The sequence below is a fragment of the Antechinus flavipes genome, chromosome 2 (genome assembly GCF_016432865.1).
Source record: "Antechinus flavipes isolate AdamAnt ecotype Samford, QLD, Australia chromosome 2, AdamAnt_v2, whole genome shotgun sequence".
Lineage (NCBI taxonomy): Eukaryota > Metazoa > Chordata > Mammalia > Dasyuromorphia > Dasyuridae > Antechinus > Antechinus flavipes.
In genome coordinates this window covers 651164906-651185583 of record NC_067399.1, presented here as the reverse complement: position 1 = coordinate 651185583, position 20678 = coordinate 651164906, and the positions used below count along the sequence as shown (strand labels likewise).

Genomic DNA, 20678 nt, shown 5'->3' with positions numbered 1-20678 from the left:
TAAGGATTCCAACACTTTCCCTTTCTAGAAGTCCCTTGGCCAAGGGGAAAATGAAGAGGCTGGACTGGGTTCATCTCCCAGGTGTCTTTTAACTCTAATTCTGGCTGATTTTTGGTCTTTGAATACTGCTGGCTAGATCTGGAGCCTGCCCTTCGCAGAGGTTTACCATAGATCTGAAGAAACGCAGTCATCAATTAATCAACATTTATTAAGCCCCTGCTGTGTGCCAGGCACCGTCCATTTCATTAGGAAGGAACCTTAGAGATGATCTAGTTCAGTCAGTCAATCAACAAGCATTTATTAGGCGCCGACTCTGTGCCAGGCACTGTCCGTTTCATTAGGAAAGAACCTTAGAGATGATCTAGTTCAGTCAGTCAATCAACAAGCATTTATTAGGCGCCGACTATGTGCCAGGCACTGTCCATTTCATTAGGAAGGAACCTTAGAGATGATCTAGTTCAGTCAGTCAATCAACAAGCATTTATTAGGCGCCGACTATGTGCCAGGCACTGTCCATTTCATTAGGAAGGAACCTTAGAGATGATCTAGTTCAGTCAGTCAATCAACAAGCATTTATTAGGCGCCGACTATGTGCCAGGCACTGTCCATTTCATTAGGAAGGAACCTTAGAGATGATCTAGTTCAGTCAGTCAATCAACAAGCATTTATTAGGCGCCGACTCTATGCCGGCTGGGACCCCCAGGCCCTCAAGCTGCTCCCAGGCCTCTTGTTTCTTGCGGGGAGGAAGCTGAGGCTCAGAGCGGGTTAGGGATCCCGGAGCGAGGCACTCGCCCTGCGGACTCAGGCTGGCAGCTGCCATTTATGGCTCCGAAGTTCCTTGGAGATACTGAGAGGGCAGGACCTTGCTTAGGACCACCCGCCTGTGTGCGCGGCAGGACTCGACCCCGTCCCTCCCTACAGTCAGCTCTCTAAGCATCAGGCGCACTTTTTCAGGGACAGCAGGAACTTATTTCCACAGTCCTTTAAGGTTTGCAAAGCGCTTCAAGTTGTCACGTGAACAACTTCCACAGAGCTTTGCAAAAGGCTTTATGGGGTATGGAAGGGAAAGCTCGCGGCTGCTCTCTCAGGGAAAGCGGAGGGGCTGGAGAAGCGGATTGAGGAAGGAGAGACTACAAATCCCAGGAGGCCGTGCGTTGCCGCCGGCCTGCCATACGACTAAGAGAAGCTGGAAAAAAGGAGGGAAGGAAGGGAAGGAGGGTAGGAAAGAGAGGATATCACTCCCAGGCTGCTTTGCGGAGCAGCCTGCCGGTCCGTAGAGAAAGCCGAGGGCGCGGGAGCGACTACACTTCCCAGACGGCCTTGCTCCCCGCTCGGGAGAGGACTACGTATCCCAGGCTGCCTTGCGCGGCGGGCGGCCGTCCTGTCAGTCGGGAGTGGGGCGGGGACGAAGGCGGAGGCGGGGCGGCTCGGCTCCGGGATCGGCCGCGGCGGGCGGGCCGTTGGCGCTGCGGGCGCCTGGGGATGCCCGGGGCTGAGGCCGGGGCTGTGGCGGCCGAAGAGGGCGGGGGCCCCGAGGCCGCCCGGGAGCCGGCGCGGCTCTGCGGCTACCTGCAGAAGCTGTCTGGTAAGGGCCCCCTGCGAGGCTACCGCAGCCGCTGGTTCGTGTTCGACCCGCGCCGCTGCTACCTCTACTACTTCAAAAGCCCTCAGGACGCGCTGCCCCTCGGCCACCTGGACATCGCCGACGCCTGCTTCAGCTACCAGGGCCCCGACGAGCCATCCGCCGCCGGGCCCGGCGCAGCCGGGGCCGCCTCGACCGGGGGCGCCGAGGAGCCCCCCGCCGCGCTCTTCCAGGTGCACAGCGGAGGCGGTGTCACCGTGCTCAAGGTAGGCGCGGGAATCCCCCAATGGGCACCTCCAGGATCCTCCCCAACGGGCACCCCCCAGAATCCTCCCCAACGGGCACCCCCCAGAATCCTCCCCAACGGGCACCCTCCAAGAGTCTCCCCAGTGGGTACCCCCAGAATCCTCCCCAACGGGCACCCCCAGACCCTCCCCAACGGGCACCCCCAGACCCTCCCCAACGGGCACCCCCTAGAATCCTCCCCAACGGGCACCCCCAGAATCCTCCCCAACGGGCACCCCCAGAATCCTCCCCAACGGGGGACGCTCCCCAAGGGCACCCCCCAGAATCCTCCCCAACGGGCACCCCCAGAATCCTCCCCAACGGGCACCCCCAGACCCACCCCAACGGGCACCCTCCAAGAGTCTCCCCAGTGGGTACCCCCAGAATCCTCCCCAACGGGGGACGCTCCCCCAGGGCCCCCCCAGAATCCTCCCCAACGGGCACCCCCAGAATCCTCCCCAACGGGGGCGTTCCCCAAGGGCACCCCCAGAATCCTCCCCAACGGGCACCCCCAGAATCCTCCCCAACGGGGGATGCTCCCCAAGGGCACCCCCCAGAATCCTCCCCAACGGGCACCCCCAGACCCTCCCCAACGGGCACCCTCCAAGAGTCTCCCCAGTGGGTACCCCCAGAATCCTCCCCAACGGGGGACGCTCCCCAAGGGCACCCCCAGAATCCTCCCCAACGGGCACCCCCAGAACCCTCCCAAGTCGGCACCCTGGGAAAATTGAGTCCCCCTTCATCTTTCCTGTTTTCTTTCCCCCTCCATGTCTACCCCCTCTCCAGCCCCTTCTTCCTCTCCAGTTCCTTTTCCCACCCACTTCCCCCCTTCTGCCTTTTACTGCCTCTTTTCCCTTTGGGTCCCTCAGGTTTTTTGCTCCTTAAATAAGGAGGTCGAGCTCCTTCTCTGCAGTAGCCCCTAGTGCCCCCTCCCCAGATTCATTCCCACCGTTAAATCCTTGCCTGATTGAAAGCTCTGGGTGACTTCTGGCGCTGTGCAGCCTCTCCTTTGTGTGTCCTGCGCCCTTGTCTGGAAACGTTTCCTGGACCTCCTTGTCTATCTTTGGGCGTCCTTTTCATTTTCTGCTCCTCTGTAACCCACCTAAGGAGTAGTAGTGGCGGGGATGTTGGACTTAGCAATTCTGGGCAGCCATGGAGCCTTTCTGCCTCAGTTTCCCCAAATGCAAAATGAGGAAGTGGGACATATGGCCTCCAAGGTCTCACAGTGATTCTGTGGCCTCTCTCCATTATTTCCCCCTTCATAGCAGTCATATATGTCCTTCCCTCTCCTTATTTCCCCCTTAATATCCCTGCTTTGCTTTCTCAGCCCTTCTGCTTTACCCCCTTCCCCATTTCTTGCTTCTCTTACCATGACCTTCTCGCTAGAGCCCACAACTCCCTCTTTCTCATTCTTGTCCAACCTACTCATCTTTTCCATTTCTTCTTTCTCTTCTTTCTCATAATCTGTTCCTTATTCAAAGTCATCTGTCGCCTGGATGGTATGTTTCTTAAAAAACGAACCAAGTGACAGTAAGATCAGCATCTGCCAGTGCTGGCTACTGGGGTGACAGCTGTGAACCAGGGGTTCTTTACTAAGCTTGGTCATCCTCAGAGCTCTCTTTGCCCACAAGTGGGGCCATTATTGAAGTGTTTGCTCTTTATTCTTCATTATCATTTTGTTCTAGTTTTGATTATGGCCTGTGAGTGCTAGCAAACATTCTCTCTGTGCTGCTTTACTAGATGCTTAGAACCTGTGGGCGCTTTTCTCCAAAGAAGAAGAGATTCAAAGTTTGAGTTGTGTTTACCAAACTCCATATGTAAATTTAGCAATAGTTCATCAACTGCAGAGGGACTTTTGCTCAGAACTCAGTAGCTAGCAAAATTATCACTGTAATGAAAATTTAATTTCCTGTGGAATTGTTTGTTAAAAATGAAAATAGAAGCTTCTCATCACATGGTTTCAGGTCTTGGTATCCTGTTTCAGAATTTCTTTGATTACTTTTGGGCTTGCTTTTATTACTCCTCCTCTCCAAGTATGTGTATATCAAAAAACTGTTTATATAAAATAAGAATTGGTCCTTAGTTATGCTATCTAGGAGAAGAAACTTTTTCACCCTTATTTTTTCTAGAGGGACAATACAGCTAGTGATAATAAATTTGATTGTGGCTGTAAGTTTCCTCATCTGGAAAATGAAGGAGTTGGGCAGTTTCTAAGACCACTTGCAATTCTGAAGTTCTGTGATTCAAATTTGTGCTACTAGAAATGATCTTTTAAGATTTGAGGAGAGTGGCTTTGAGGTTATTAGACAAAGGATCTTAAATTCATCAGTTTTCCATCTTGCTCTCGTCTCTGCACACACACACACACACACACACCTATCTACCATAAGAAATTAGCCTCAAACAAAGTAAGGCCATAAAGGAATTTAACAATTAAGTTATTTTATTTTAAAAATATTTTAAAAATGAAGACAAAGTGAGAGCCCTATAAGCAGCAACATTAAAGTTGAACACATGAGACTTGGGATGGGAATAGGCTTTAAGAGATTGAATCATAATGTAATTTTAAATTTTGCTTTGTTAAGTTTTAGTGAAAATTAGTACTCATTCTTCCTAACTTTTGAATCAGACTCCTGGTTCATAGTGAATTCAGTTTGATTAGTCATTGCCTAACTTGTCACAAGGTAGACTCAGTTTCCAAAAGGATTTTGTAATTCTGGATTGTCTTGTTTAAATTGAAGTTTCATATGTGTATGTGTAAAACATTTGCTATAAAAAGAACTTTCCTTTTATGAACTTATTTATATCCCCTTTATTGTCACATTCAGCTCTTCATGATCCCATTTGGGGTTTTCCTGGCAGAGACGCTGGAGTGGTTGACATTTCCTTCTCCAGCTCATTTGACAGATGAGGAAACAGGCAGACAGACTTAAGTGCTTGCCCAGAGTTATACAGGTAGAAAGTGTCTGAGGCTGGATTTGATTTCAAGCAGATGAGTTCTCCTGACCCAAGCCAGGTGCTTTATCCACTAGGCCACCTACCTTCTCTGCATGCTATCCCACAAGGGGACCCAGATGAGTCAGTAAGTGCCTTAGAGACTGTCTAGTCTTTACTGGTAATTTTGCAGAAGAGAGGGTGTCAGATGTTATCTGGGTGCCTTGCCCATGGTGACAGCAGTAGGAAGTGTGGGAAGGGGGATTCAGTTGGGATCCTCTGACTCTAATGATGCTAATTTTGTTCCCCTGGGGTTGTTTTAGGAAGCACAGTGCCTGTGGTTGTGGGTTTCTGGGCTTTCCTGAGACACTTCACTTCTTGAGGAGCCTTGACAAATGGCTCACCATGTCTTTCTTAGTAAACATCCTGTGTGAAAACCGCCATGTGGAGGTGGGTTTGGAGCAGCCCACTGGTAACCCCTCTTGCCAGAAGCCAGAGCTCCTTGGGAATCAGTCCTTGTGCAGCAACAGGAACCAGAGGTATTTTAGTGTGTGGCCTCTTGCTGTTTCATTCAGGGATTTTCTTTTAACTTTTTTTTTTTTTTTTTAAGTAAAGGATAGGAAGCATTTTCTCTATGACTTTATAACTTAGGTGTCACTGAAACAGCCTGGGTTTGAGCCTTCACTCTGTCTGGCTCCTGAACTTGGACAGAACAGCTCAGGCCCCAGAGCCTTGGTTTCCCTCTCTGGAAAACCAGGACCTTAGATAAACCAAAAGTCCCCTTCCACTACAAGTGGAAAGCCCAGAGCCGTTCAGATCAAGCCCGGCAGTTGGAAAACACTTGGCCAGGCTTGGCGCTGGGGAGGGCTCAGTGCCTGCTCAATGGTGGACGTGCAGACTGGGCCGCCTGCAAAGTGTCCCCTTGTTCCTGTAACTGAAATAAGGTCATAAGATGAGACAAATGAACACGGACAGCAGGAGGGTGGTGGGGACGAGCCTGCTGGAGGGAGGACTCGCCTCATGGGGTCTTTCCCCTGCCTTGCCTGGGGCCCAGTCTGGGTTTACTGAGTGCCTGCGGAATTTCATCGGACTCCCTTAATCCGGCCTCCTTGCCCCCATCTTCCTCGACGGGCCTTGGTTTGGGTTCGGGTTGGTTTCCATGACCCCGTGCTGCAGCACACACTGGGATTTTGTGTGTCCTTTGCCTTGCAGGGCGAGGTCACTACAACTGAGTAGTCACATGGTCATGTTTGTGTGAAAGATACAACTTTTCTGTGAAACATCTTGTTTCTTGGCAGATACTTGTGGCTTTTGTAATCACAGAAAGTATAATTTATCCAAAAGAACTCAGTAATTTGGCATTTAATTACTTAATCTTTAATTATAGATTCTCTGGTCACAACTTTTTAGCTATTGTCTTGAACTACTGCTTAAGTCTGCTGCTTTTTGCTGCCTCACCTGTTTTTCCCAAAAGATTGGAGGCTTCTTATATGCTGGTCCCGCCTCCGTTTCTTTGCTTGCTCCCACAGACTCATACACAATCCCAGGCCTTCAACACACTGTATGATTATTTTATATTTGATTTGAGTTTTGTTTGATGTTAGACCATTTGTTACTCTCACAAAAGTAATTAAAAATTAAAGTGCATCATTCTACTGGCTGATTTCTCAGTCCTTAAGCTCGGTCAAAAGATAGGCACAGTTTATTCACTTTTTGGACATAGTTTCAAACTGCTTTCCAGAATGGTTAGATCAATTCATGGCTCCACCAATGGTATCAATGGATCTGTCACCAACATGTTTTTGAAACTTTATTTTTGCAACACCTTTCACATCCGTCTGTCCCCTGCTTCTCATACATACCACAACCACTGTGTTTCAGGCTCCTGTCACCTCTTGCTTGTACCGTTGCAGAAGTTTTCTGAGTAATCTTTCTGTATCTAGCTTCCACACAGCAGCCAAAGGGATGTTACTGAAACAGTCAGGTCCAACTGACATTTATTGTGACCTGCTCCTTGCCTCTAGAATCAAATGCAATGTTCTCCACTTGGCATCAAAAGCCCTTCACAGCTGGGCTCTGGCTTTCTTTCTATGATGTTTGCCTATTGCTCCCCTCCACGACCTCAGCCCTTTACCACCTGTGCCTGCTTGCCCTTCCCTGCACACAAGACTCTGTCCCAGCTGCTGTCCTCTTAGCTTCTCATTTAGATTCCTCTTCCTCCTCCCTGCTGCCCATATCCCTGAAGGCTCAACTTCCAGAGGCTTCTTGCTCCTCCAGGTGTTGGTGGCTGGCCACTGAAATGATTTTGTATGCAGTTTGTGGATTTCATATTCATCTGCACGCTTTGCTAGGGTGTCTCATTTTATTCCCAGGGTTTACCATAGTCCCTGGCACATAGTAGGTGCTTATTAAAAACCTGTTGAAGTTTCATTTAGTGGAGTCATTTGCTGTGGTTCATACTTTGCAGAGAAGGTCCATATACATGTGTGTATACATGTATATATGTATCTAGTCACAAAATTATCTAAGTAGAACCTCTCTCCAATATAGCTCAAAAGGTGAGATGAAATGTGTGGTTTCACAAGTAATGTGCAGTTAATTTGCTTTTATTAAGTCTTGCTAACATGAAATTTTTCTGCTGTTAACCTTTAATGACTCCTCTTGCTCTTTGCAGTAAGTAGTGCAAGATCACATACTTTCCCAATTTCCTTCCCTTTTAAGAGTGACCACAGTTTATGAAGCAGTGGGAGGAGTGAAACAAATGTAGGGCAGAGGTATTGAGCTGACCTCCCTAATGGCACTTGCTGTACTTTTTTTTTTTTTTTTTTAATTTTTTATTTAATAATTACATTATATTGACACTCATTTCTGTTCCGATTTTTTTTTCCCCTCCCTCCCTCCACCCCCTCCCCTAGATGGCAAGCAGTCCTTTATATGTTGGATATGTTGCAGTATATCCTAGATACAATATATGTTTGCAGAACCGAACAGTTCTCTTGTTGCGTAGGGAGAATTGGATTCAGAAGGTATAAATAATCCGGGAAGAAAAACAAAAATGCAGATAGTTCACATTCGTTTCCCAGTGTTCTTTCTTTGGGTGTAGCTGCTTTTGTCCGTCATTTATCAATTGAAACTCAGGTCTCTTTGTCAAAGAAATCCACTTCCATCAAAATATGTCCTCATACAATATCGTTGTCGAAGTGTATAATGATCTCCTGGTTCTGCTCATTTCACTTAGCATCAGTTCATGTAGGTCTCTCCAAGCCTCTCTGTATTCATCCTGCTGGTCATTTCTTACAGAACAATAATATTCCATAACATTCATATACCACAATTTACCCAGCCATTCTCCAATTGATGGGCATCCATTCATTTTCCAGTTTCTAGCCACTACAAACAGGGCTGCTACAAACATTTTGGCACATACAGGTCCCTTTCCCTTCTTTAGTATTTCTTTGGGATATAAGCCCAATAGAAACACTGCTGGATCAAAGGATATGCACATTTTGATAATTTTTTGGGCATAATTCCAGATTGCTCTCCAGAATGGTTGGATTCGTTCACAACTCCACCAACAATGCATTAGTGTCCCAGTTTTCCCGCATCCCCTCCAACATTCATCATTATTTTTTCCTGTCATCTTAGCCAATCTGACAGGTGTGTAGTGGTATCTCAGAGTTGTCTTAATTTGCATTTCTCTGATCAATAATGATTTGGAACACTCTTTCATATGAATGGTAATAGTTTCAATCTCATCCTCTGAAAATTGTCTGTTCATATCCTTTGACCATTTATCAATTGGAGAATGGCTTGATTTCTTATAAATTTGAGTCAGTTCTCTATATATTTTGGAAATGAGGCCTTTATCAGAACCTTTAACTGTGAAAATGTTTTCCCAGTTTGTTGCTTCCCTTCTAATCTTGTTTGCATTAGTTTTATTTGTACCTTGCTGTACTTTTAATTGAATGTGCGTTTAAATTGGATCAGCATATAGCCAGTTGTCAGAAATGTTTTGATGTGAATTTATTTATTTATTTTTTCTCTTCAAACAATAGTTTTTTTTTTTTTTAAACAATGAATACCACATAGAAATAGAAAATTGATAAATTCTATTTTTAGAAATTTCAGTATGGCTATTCCAGTGAATTCTGCTGAATACCATGTCTGGCTAATGTAAGGGTGCTAATAATGTAACAGGTGCTCTAGAGAATGCAAATTAAGAATCCCCTCTTCAGGGAGCTTATGATCTAGTTAAAGAGGTAAGACATATATATACAAAACAATCAGAGAATTCATCTAAAGGATTTTCTATCTAGATCAGAAATTCATGATTTCAAATGTTCTATGTGGCATAGAGATCTTTAACTGTCTTCTGTTCTTATTGGCTGCTGTGGGCACTGAGAAGCATTTTTGTGGGAAAGGAATATTAAAAAGTGACGTGTGGCAGATCATGGGATGGCTGTATGGCTAGGAGGGATGTGAAGCTGAAGCATGAGGAGGGGCTTGTCCAGGAAGGACTGTGCTTGGACATCTTTCCAGCTACGAGGTCCAGGGAGGCTCTGGTTCCAAGCAGGATTGTAAAAGAACTATGAGTGTCATAGAAGGTTAAATCTTCAAGGTAAGGAATTAGGTAGGGAGGTCTTCCAAGTTGTTTACAGCAAGGAATGACTAGCAGTTTAGGGGAATTATGACAAGTAGGAGAGAAAAAATAATACTCCAAGGACTGAGTACTTCCCCAAATAGTTTCTTGGTTTATTCAAAACTCGCTTGAGTCTTCTTGACTCTGAACTGTTCTCCTTACTGTTCAGACCTGGATGTGCTCTGTATAAAATGAAAATGAAGTAGTGCTCTATTTTAATGAGTAACATTCTTTAGGGATCACTTTGACTGTCAGAAACATTCATTGCCTCCTGAATAAAGTACAAGGTCTTGATCCTGTGGATGGGAGCAGTCTTTTTTTGATAATACAGCTTGTTTGTACATAGCTATTTACCAAATGATGAACTCCTTGAAAGCAGCACTTGCCTTTTGTCTTTCTTTGTATGATTTGTGCCACTATGCACAATGCCTGGTGCACATGAAGCAGTTAGTCAATGTTGGCTGGCTATTAAATGAGCTAAGCGCTTCTTCTGTGGCCTGAGGCCACTGGACAGTGGAGAGGGTCAGAAGAAGCTCTCTCAGGAAGTGAATATTCCTTGGGGTGACTTGATATATTCAGTGATGGGCTGGGACAGACCTGAGAAGGCTTTTTCTTCTCATGTGTCTCATTTCTGGTTCCTTTAGATTTGTACCCACTTTCTCCAACATGGACATTGTGTGCATTGCTGGGAGAGGGTAACTCAGGTTAATGAGTGGACTGTTATCTTTCAATGATTTTTACCTTTTAAGTACATTTTATAATTTTTCTTGATTTTGCCTTCTCTGTTAGGATATGTTTCATACTTAAGTGTTAATAGTGTCATTGTGACTAATTGTATAAATAAGGAGCATACTAGTTGGGGTTCCAGAGCTATAGTGGTGATCAGTAGAACTGTTGTATTGTCCTTCTCTCTCTTTTCCTCCTCCCCATATCAGGATTAGTTCTAGGACCTTAAGAGGGAGCTAGCACCATGTTACCTTGGTTACCACTTCCCAATGCAGATTGGGGTTAAGTGAGCTATTTCATGAAAAATAGAGTTGGATACCATGTTATGTGGCCACTGCCATGTTATAAATGAAGGAATTAGAAAGCATCTATTAAATGCTTGCTGTGTGAAAATCACTGTGCCGAATCCTGGAATTATAAAAAGAAAAGCACGATAGTCTTGCTTTCAAGGAAATCACCTTTCAATGGGGAGATGGGGGGACAACCTATATAGGAAGGTTCAGTTATGGGACAGATGGGAAAGGCCCAGCGGTTCTTTAAGGACCACAAAACAAGTGGTAAGTGTCTTTAATGAATCGTGAACATATTTCTTGTGGAAGGAACCCTTTGTGGTTTAGTATTTGAATGTCTTCTTATCCAAATGAGCTTGCTCTAGACCAGTGGTTTTCAGGTTTATCTCTGCACTCTTGTGTCAACACTTCCTCAAATAGTTTCATAGTTTATTTTGTAGGTATTGCTACCACAAAAAAGTTATCAGGACTCACAGGACTGTAGAATTTTAAACAAGGAGGGTCCTGTGAGATCTTCTGGGACAGGCCCTTGATGTAAGAGTTGAAGAAATGAGGCACAGAGAGGCACAGATGGTACAGCTAATACAGGGTTTGAGGCGTTCTGGCTCAACTCTAGCCTGATTTCCTTGGTGCCTTCAAAGTGTGACTTTCTTCCAGTGTTCAGCAATGCTTATCAAGAACGGCAGCACAAAGGCCTTGTAGCTGAGAGGCCGGCGCAGCAGTTCATACAGCCAGTATGGGTTTGCCATGGCCACTACCAGAGAGCCAAGAAGGCTCTGGCTAAGTGGCTCTGGAACCTCTGGTCCCCAGACTTCTCCATCAGATAACAGATGTTCTTCTGTGACACTATTTTGAACCTATAGTGCATGGCGGCAGTGAGTTGAGTGTGAGTTTTCAGCTTGGGGTCAGGATATTGAAATGTTTTCTTTTAGAAGCAGATACAGATTAATTTAGAATGTATAGCCTTCTCATCTTCCTCTTCCACTTTTGTAAAGTTTTCATGTATTTCCAAAAATATGATGGTATTAAAAAAGCTAAGATCATGTAATGCAATATGTAATGGCACATTGAAACTATTAGCAACAGAGCCAAGAGCAGAAATCCCCGTATGACACTGGGTGTGGCTATGTGAATTTTTATTTATCCCAAATAAACAAAAGTAGAGCGCATGCACTTTGACTGTCCTAGATTGGATAGTGGTTAGCTACAAATTCAGCTCAGATTCACCCAAATGACCCAGCTGCTCTCCCAATCTATTGGAATGTAGATGTGGTCACTTTTTTTTTTTTTTAATAGTTCATACTAGCCTGCTCTTTGGAAACAGAAAGTATTTTCAACAATCTTTAACATTTCTACTCCATGAAAAAGAATAAAAGCAGAAAATGGTTTTGGTCTTCTTTATCTTGGTTTGATTCAATTAAAAGTTTCCTCATTGCCTAATAAAGTTCCAGAATCCAGAGATAAACAATACCACCATCATAAGGAATCCAGAGATAATACCATCATCCCTGGCCTCAAGGGATTTAGTCAGCTTCACTGGTGTGTGTGTGTGTGTGTGTGTGTCTGTGTCTCTGTGTCTCTGTGTCTGTCTATGTGTCTGTCTGTGTGTCTGTGTGTGTGTGTGTGTGTGTTGGTGACCACAACATAGACATAGCTAAGTATAATAGAAGTTAGGCTCTGGTAGGGGCAAAAGAGCAATCCAGAATGCTCTGGGACAATTGAAATGAGAAGAGAATACTTTCTCTTTGTGGGGCTTGGGGAGCTTCATAGAGATGGTAGCACTTCTCCTTGAAGAAAGAAGTCTTCTGAAAGGTAAAGATTATAGATGCATTCAAAGCATGCAGATTGACTGGTATATGCTGAAGAGCAGGAAGCTGGGAAGGTAGGTTCAGATCAGGTAAACATTGATTTAAGAGTCTAGGTTGTTGAAAGGTCTTAAATGTCAAGCTGAGGAGTTTATATTTTATTTTTTAGACCAGTGCTTTCTATAGTAGTCTCACCCCTCTCTATAAAAAAGGTTTAGTCATATAACTGCAATATCAATTTATTTACTTATTTATAAGATTATAAATATATAACACCCTACGTTGCTCATTTTAAATCTAAGGCCAAAATAGAATCACTTTTTAAAGTCAGCTTTATTCCTGCTGCTGTTTTTAGGGAGATTATTTTAAATGAAATTATAAGTTCAGTCACAATCATTCCAAACCTCCAAGTAAAATCTAGATAGCTAGATGGGTGGCTAGATGGATGAATTTTGGCACAGAGTCCAACCTCTACCCAAATCTAAAGAATTCTCATATCTTTAGTTAAGATAGAAGTTAATAAGATAAGGTCTCTTTATAATTGAAACAAAATTCATATTACTAGAAAGTTTAGATAAGGAATAGTAAGTTATACTAAGAACAGTAAGAATAATAAGAACAGAAGTTATACTAACTATAGAGTTGGGAAAAGCATCCCTTGTCAGGACTTCCCACTGTCCTTAAGGAGGTGAGTCCATAGGTGACATAAGTATCTGACTTCTGCTCTGAGATGCTTGTCTAGCTAATGACTCTCCTTCAGGTCTCTCTTCCCTGCCATAACTCAGTTCTACTTTTTCTTTTTCCTTTCACTGATTGCCTCGGGGCTATCAGTTTTTGGCTCAATCCATATAATTCTGCTACCCCTTCTCAGCTTCCAGACCCTTGGACTCTTCTGATTCAGATAACTCCTTCCTTTTATACAGTTTCCTTAGGACATCCCCAGATCTCTTAATGGTTTTGATTGATTCTTGGAACTATTCAGATATGATTTAACAGTCAAGAAATATTTTTAATTTAAAATTTTTTATTTTGCAGTTACATGTAAAAAACAACTTTTTCTTGGTTATACATGTATATTCAGGTTTTTAAAAACATTTCCTTATGAATCATGTTGAGAGAGAAAATTCAGAACAAAAGGGAAAAACCATCAGAGAAAAAAAAATAAAAGAAAAAGAAAAAATAAGCAAACATAGTATGTGTTGATTTATATTGAATCTCCATAGTTCTCTCTTTGGAAGTTGATGGCATTTTTCATCCAAAATTTGTTGGGATTGCCTTGGATCACTGAACCACTAAGAAGAACCAAGTCTGTCATAATTGATCATCATACAATCTTCTTGTTGGTGTGTACAATGTTTTCCTGGTTCTGCCTGTTTTATTCAGCCTCAATTCATGGAAATCTTGCCATGTCTTTCTAAAAATCAGCCTGTTCATCATTTTTTTTGAACAATAATATTTTGATATAGCTTAACTTAGGCATTCCTCACTTGATGAGCCTCTACTCATTTTCCAATTCTTTGCCGCTACTATAAACATGTTTATATGTCTAGTTCTTTTTTCCTCTTTTATGATTGCTTTGGGATACAGAGCCAGTAGTGGTACTGCTGAATCAAAGAGTATGCACAATTTTATAGCCCTTTGGGCACAGTTCCAAATTGCTGTCCAGAATGCTTGGATCATTTCTTAACTCCACCAATAATATATTAGTGTCCTAATTTTCCTACATCCCCTCTAATCTTTATCATCTTTTACTGTCCTCTTAACCAATCTGAGGGATGTAAGGTGGTACCTCAGAGTTATTTTAATTTGCATTTCTCTAATAGTGATTTAGAGGACTTAATTTTTTCATCTGAAAATTGTTCAGATCCTTTGACCATTTATCATTTGGGGAATTACTTGCATTCTTATAAATTTGGACTTCTAAAGAAACACCAGATGTAAATCTCCCCTCCCAGCTTTGTGTTTCCCATCTATTCTTGACTGCTTTAATTTTATTTGTGCAAAAAACATTTTAATTTAACATAACCAAAGTTGTCCATTTTACATTTCATAATGTTCTCTATTTCTTTGCCATACATTCCTCTCTTCTCTATCCCTTGCTCTCCTAAATTGCTTATGGTATCACCCTTTATACCCAAATTGTGTACTATTTTGACCTTATTTTGGCATGGGGTGTGAGTTTTCAGTTTTCTTCAGAAGTGTAAAATATCTATGTTTCTAAGATTCTGTTAACCTCCTAGTTTCTTGTTTTCTTGTGGTTAGATAATTCTGAGGAGAGTTTGAGGTCCCCCACTACTATAGTTTTGCTGTCTATTTCTTGTAACTTGATTAACTTCTTCTCTAAGAATTTGGATGCTGTACCACTTGGTAGTACATTTAGTATTGATACCACTTCATTCTTTATAGTACCCTTTAACAAAATGTCATTTCCTTCCTTATCTCTTTTAATTAGATCTGCTTTTGCTTTTGCTTTATATGAGATCAGAATTACTACCTTTGCTTTATTTTATTTTATTTTTTTTGCTTAGCTGAAACATAATAAGTTCTGCTCCAGTCTTTTACTATTATTCTCTATGTATCTCTCTGTTGCAAATGTGTATCTTGTAAACATATTGTAGGATTCAGATTTTTGATCCACTCTGCTATCTACTTCTCTTTTATGGGAGAGTTCATCCCATTCACATTCACATTATGATTACCAGTTCTGTATTTCCCTCCATCTTATTTTCTCCCTTATATATACTTTTATTCTCATTCCATCCTGTTCTTCCTTAATAGTGTTTTGTTTCTGATCAACCCTGTGCTCAGCTTGCCCTCCTATCGTCCCTCCTCCCTTCTCTTAAATCTTTCTCCTAGTGTTTCTACCTTCCTTTTATCCAGTCCCTCCCTTTCTTTCCCCTTTTTTCTGATTATTCATTTAGAGGGGAAATTTCTGTACACAACTGAATGAATATGATATTTCCTCTTTGAGCCCAAACTGATGAGGTTAAGTTTCAGATAATGCTCATGCCCCTCTTTTCCCTCTAATGTATCAGGTCTTTTATATTTCTTCTTGTGATCTAATTTATCCCATTTATCTCCCCTTTTCTTTTTCTCCTTCTTATGACCCTTTAATGTCTTTTTTCTTTAATATCACATCAGAGTCAATTTATACCCATACCCTCTGTCTATGTATGCCCTCTTTAACTGCCCTAATAAAAGATACAGTTCTCAAGTGTTACAAGTATCAGTTTTCCATCTAGGGATATAAACAGTTTAACTTTTAAATAATGCAAACCCTAACATACACCGTTTTAAAAAAATATCTAATTATCTTCCTATTCACTATAATCATCCGTGTCTCTGCAAACAACCTATTCCAACTTTTCATCGGATGAGAATGTGTGGGGATTATATCATTTATGCTCATCAGATGATGATTTGGACGAACTGATGCAAACACTGCCACCCTACAAGCCATCTTTTACAACCAAATAGGTGATATCGGCTTCATACTATCTATAACATGACTAACAATTAACAGCAACTCCTGAGACATCCAACACATCTTTTTTTTTTTCTTTCCTGTTTACCTTTCTATGATTGAGTCTTGTATTTAGAGATCAAATTTTTTGTTTAGTTTTGAGCTTTCCAGTAGAAATGATTGAAAGTCCCTTACTTCAATGAAGATTCATCTCCTCCCCTGAAGATGATGCGCAGCCTCACTGGACGGTTACTTCTAGGTTGTAATTCCAGGTCCTTTGTCTTCTAGAATATGGTATTTCAGGCCCTCTGGTCCTTTATTGTAGAAGCTGCCTGACTCTGTAATCCTGACTGTGACTCCTCGATACTTGAATTGGTTTTTGTTTTTCTCTGGCATTTTGCAGTATTTTTAACTTGAGATTATAGTATGTTTCTTGGAGTTTTCCTTGTGGGATCTCTTTCTGGAGGTGATCTATCTGCCTTTGACATTTCCCACCTTGCTCCTTGTGTTGCCCTTTGGAGCCAAACAAAACAAGTCTAAGAGAAAAAAATCTAGTCTCTTATGTGATGTCCCTTCAGATACCTGGAGGCAGCTCTCATGGCTCTCTAAGCACTTTCTTCTCCAAGCCAGGCCTCCTGTGTTCTTCCTTGTTCTTCTACTGATTTTCTGTGACAGGATCTTAAGACTCTTCATCAGGTAGTTTGTCTTCCTTTGGATACCTTCTCATATTGCACATCTTTCCTAAAAACTGTTACCCAGATCTGCACTTGGGACTCTAGGTTTTTTCTCATCTGGGCAAGTACAGTGGGATAGTGATTTTCTGACATCACACCTTTATTAATGCATCCTGAGATTTCATGAACTTTAGGGATAACTGTCACACTCTTGACTTGTGTGAGGGCTTTGGTCTCTCCAAGGCCGGGTGGGTAAAACCTATATTGTGATGGAGGAGAAAACACTCAGAAGAGTTCAGCTACAAGTCAGATGGAAAGGCCTAACAGAGCCAAGGCAGCAGCAGTGCCTCATTTTTTCACACCATTGGGTCAAGTCCACGCTCCTTCCCCTCTATTGTATTGTTTCTAATAGAAAAACAAAGGGGTGAATGCATAAGGTTTTTTCAGGGAATGTAAAATATCAAAACCTTAACTAGAACCTTAGATATTTTTCATGCTGAACCAGTTGATGAATGACAAGGATTTTGTGAAAAAAGCTTTTGGCTCTTCCCTAGCTCTGAATACTGCAGAGGCAGGAGCTGCATCACCTACAGAAGCAGGCACAGATCATATTCCTAAAAGGGCTGCTCCCGTGGGACCCGGTTTTGGGAGGGGGTGGGAGGAGCAGGGCAGTAGACTCCATTCCTGACCCTATTGCCTCGAGAATAATGGCAAAAGCTAATCGGAGTGGCTCAAGGCACTACCGTTCATCCCTATAATCTAGCTGAAGTCATATTAGACCATAAGCATATCTTCTTTTCTGGTCCATTTTTATTAAGCGTCTTCTAGAAGGCATTCTGAATGAAGGATAGCATACTTTTATACATTTCTAGCCAAGGAACTTTTTATAAATAAAATATAAATTTAAAAAATGATTCAACATTAGAAACATATGAGACTTTACTAAAGATTCTCATCATATTTTATTATTTCTTGAACAAACTTTGTGCATTCACCTCTGTTTCCCTTTTAAGTTCCCTGACAACATGGCCACAGCATACCTCTGCTCCATACTCCATCTGAACTCTCTTCCAGCTGGATGTATCTACTACTGGAATATGTCTTAGTTTACATGTTTCCCTACAATTTACATTAAGCACCTTTTTACTTGATATAATTTAAAAACTTTTTAATAATTAAACCTCTATTCAGAAGAAGTCTTCTTGTTTATCAGGTATATTGTAGAGGAGATATAGCAGATAGTTTCTCTATACATACCTGTATACATTAATATACATGCATGTATGTGTATACAAATATCTCTCCGTCCGTCTATCTGTTTGTTTTTCTATCTTGGCCAGGAGTTCATGGCTAGCTTTCTACTTTCTAGTTCCATTGCTGCTAAGGGCCTCTTTTAGATTCATCACAGTGGGCCTTGGCCCACTGATTGCCAGGAGTTAAAAGAAATTCACTTGACCTAATTCTGAATGGAACTGAGGAAGTGAATAGTTTGAATTGCTGTGGTAACTGCAAAAGTCATGTAATGATTTTAGACTTCTTTCTGAAAGAGAAGTCCATCTTTGTAATGAGGCTGTTCTTTCAATGATGTATAGCTTTTAGTCGTGAAATACTCCGTTCTCTGAAGCACTATTGAAGAAATTCCACACTCTTTTGAGTCCTGGGGCCACCTTGGCTATACCAATCCCCTTTGAGACTCTTCAATAGAATGACAATCTCTTCCTTGCTTGCTTCACAAAGTTGTGGTGAAAGTCACACGAGATTTTAGACATATAATATGGCATGCAGGTTTAAAGTTATAGTACATAAGCAAGAACAGACCCCTAGTTTAAATACTTGAGTTGTTTCTTCCCAGCAATACTTTATAAGTTACCATGTGTCTTTGCAAGTAACATGTTTCTCTTCTGCCAGGATGGCACAACTAAGAGAGTAGTAGTGTGCAAAATGAATCAGTACATTGGAAAAGTGTGACATTATGTACAGGCTTCCAATGGTCTCCCACATCTGCAAAGAAGCTAGTGTAGGTGTCTTTCCCTATTGTTGGCTTGGGACCAGACTTGGTCATTGTAATTTTGCAACATTCCATTTTGATTGTCAGCTCAGGTCCAGTCTTCTTGCCACAACATGCTTCAAAGGAGGTGGTGGTGGTGTTTTTAAATAGCTTTTGCTCTTGTTCCAGAGGTGGCTAAGTAAATTAATAGCATTCTTGAGAGTATTATCCCAAACTTGATGTTCTATAAGAAATGAAAGTAGCAAGGGAAGACGGATTTGTTGGCAAAAAGGAACAAGAGCCGGTGAGGCACAGCTGGTTGCTGAGAAATTGAATCATGAGAAATGCCCCTTCCATGACATAAGCTTTCATCTGTTGTCCACGAAGTATTTCCTCTTCTGACAGCATTGAAGCTTCTGTCCTTTCATGAATGCAAGTAGAGAATCATTCTGTTATTTGATTTTCCCTCATTTACAATTCTGTTCAGTCTTTTTAAAACGATCATTTTTATATATTTTTATCTTCTTTTTACATTTTGTCCAGATTCTGTTCCTCCCTCTCACCACCCTTCCCTCACTGAGAGAGCACACAGTATTCATTTATACATGTGAAATCATACAAAGCATATTTTCTCTTTGACTTGGAAATTTGTCTATAATATTCCTGGGAGTTTTCATTTTAAGATCTCTTTTAGGAGGTGATTGGTGGTTTCTTTCAATATCTATTTTACCCTTTGGGTCTAGAATATTGGGAATAATTTGCCATTATAATTTGTTGAAAGATGATATCTAGAAAGTATTTTTGATCATGGTTTTCAGGTCATCCAATAATTCTTAAATTATCTCTTCTTGATCTATTTTCCAGATAATTTGTTTTTCCAATGAGATAGTTCACAGTTTTTCTATTTTTCATTCTTTTGACTTGTTTTATTGTTTCTTGAAGTTTCATGAAGTCATTAGCTTCCATTTGCCCAATCTTAATTCTTAAGGAATTATTTTCTTCAGTGATCTGTGGAATAGCCTATTCTTCTTTTAAAGAAGCTTTTTTTTCTTCAGTGAATTTTTGTACCTCTTATACTATTAGGCCAATTGTGTGTGTGTGTGTGGGGGGGACTGCTGTTTTCAGAGCTAGTTCTGGGGGTCTAATTGTTTGGTTCTTAAAAGGTGGTATCCTGGGAGAAGTGTGGTCATTGCTCTCCTGATCTGTCTTCTGGTATTTACCCCCATTCCCTTGTAGCTGCAAGCATTAGCACTCCTCTTGGCCTTGGAACTATGACTAGAGCCCCTGCCACCTTTTGACCAACACAGACACACTCTTTTCCCCGGAATGGCAATCCAGAATTGCTTGTGAGCAATAGAGTTGCCAACTAGCATCAACTGCATCCTGTGCCTGCGAGGTGTCCTCTGTAATTTCTTTCCGAGCAGTTGCCTGCCCCCCTTATTGTCTCTGGACTGAGAGTTCCTAAAGGTACTGCTGCTTTAGCAGTTACCTCCAAGGCCAACACAGGTGCTCCTGCAGACCTAAGTTGTGCCAGGTTAGAAAAATCTTTTCTTACCTTTTGTTGTTTCTGCTGGTCCCAAGTTTGATTTGAAGTGTTATTTTATAGTTATTTGGAGGACTGATGATACTTTGTCTTCTTCAGTGTGGTCAGTGTTAATTAACTACTTTATTATGTGACTTCTGGTTGCTGCCTAGTTTTCTTCTGAATCCAGACCCAGTGTGCTACCTATTGTACTCTGGTGCTTTCAACTCCCAGACCTGACAAGATTCCCTCTCTCCCTCCTGACCCTTCTCTTCCTCCTCTCTCCTGAAGATATAACTGGCTGTGACTGAATAAACCCACATTTCTTCCTATATTCTTAGTACATAGCTATCTTCTATTTACTTTTTGTCCCTATCTAGGCTCCTAACCGTCAACTCATGACATACTGGTTACAAGAACTACAGCAGAAGAGGTGGGAATATTGCAACAGTCTTGATCCTGTGAAGCGGGACAGCAGGACCTTCCCAAATCCCGGTGACTTTTCCAAAGGTCTTGTTGCCAAAGATAACGCAGGTAATGTCAAGAATTGAGGGAATGTGGGAGAACTTGTATGGATCTTTAGTGCTGACCGGTTAAAATGTTACTGATATCTCTTGTCTTCATATTATCCACATTTTTCAATGGGGTTGAAACAGTCAACTAACTGACTGGACAGTGTTTTTCTCAGACCCAGGAAAGTGACATCCACGTGTCCAGAGGGAAAAGCTCATACGTAAGAATGAACTGAATCAGGAGGGCGTTCCCCCACAT

General features: G+C 42.1%; 1 protein-coding gene across 1 annotated transcript in view; it reads left to right on the top strand.

Moving 5' to 3' along the window:
- Window positions 1-345: 345 nt before the first annotated feature.
- The window catches only part of TBC1D2B (TBC1 domain family member 2B), a 66638-nt gene continuing 46305 nt past the window's right edge, over window positions 346-20678 (top strand). Inside the window, exons 1-2 of the mRNA XM_051982406.1 lie at window positions 346-1848; window positions 20288-20441. Of these exons, the coding sequence (XP_051838366.1) occupies window positions 1483-1848; window positions 20288-20441 (520 nt within the window). The 5' untranslated portion in view covers window positions 346-1482. The remainder of the gene's footprint in view (window positions 1849-20287; window positions 20442-20678) is intronic.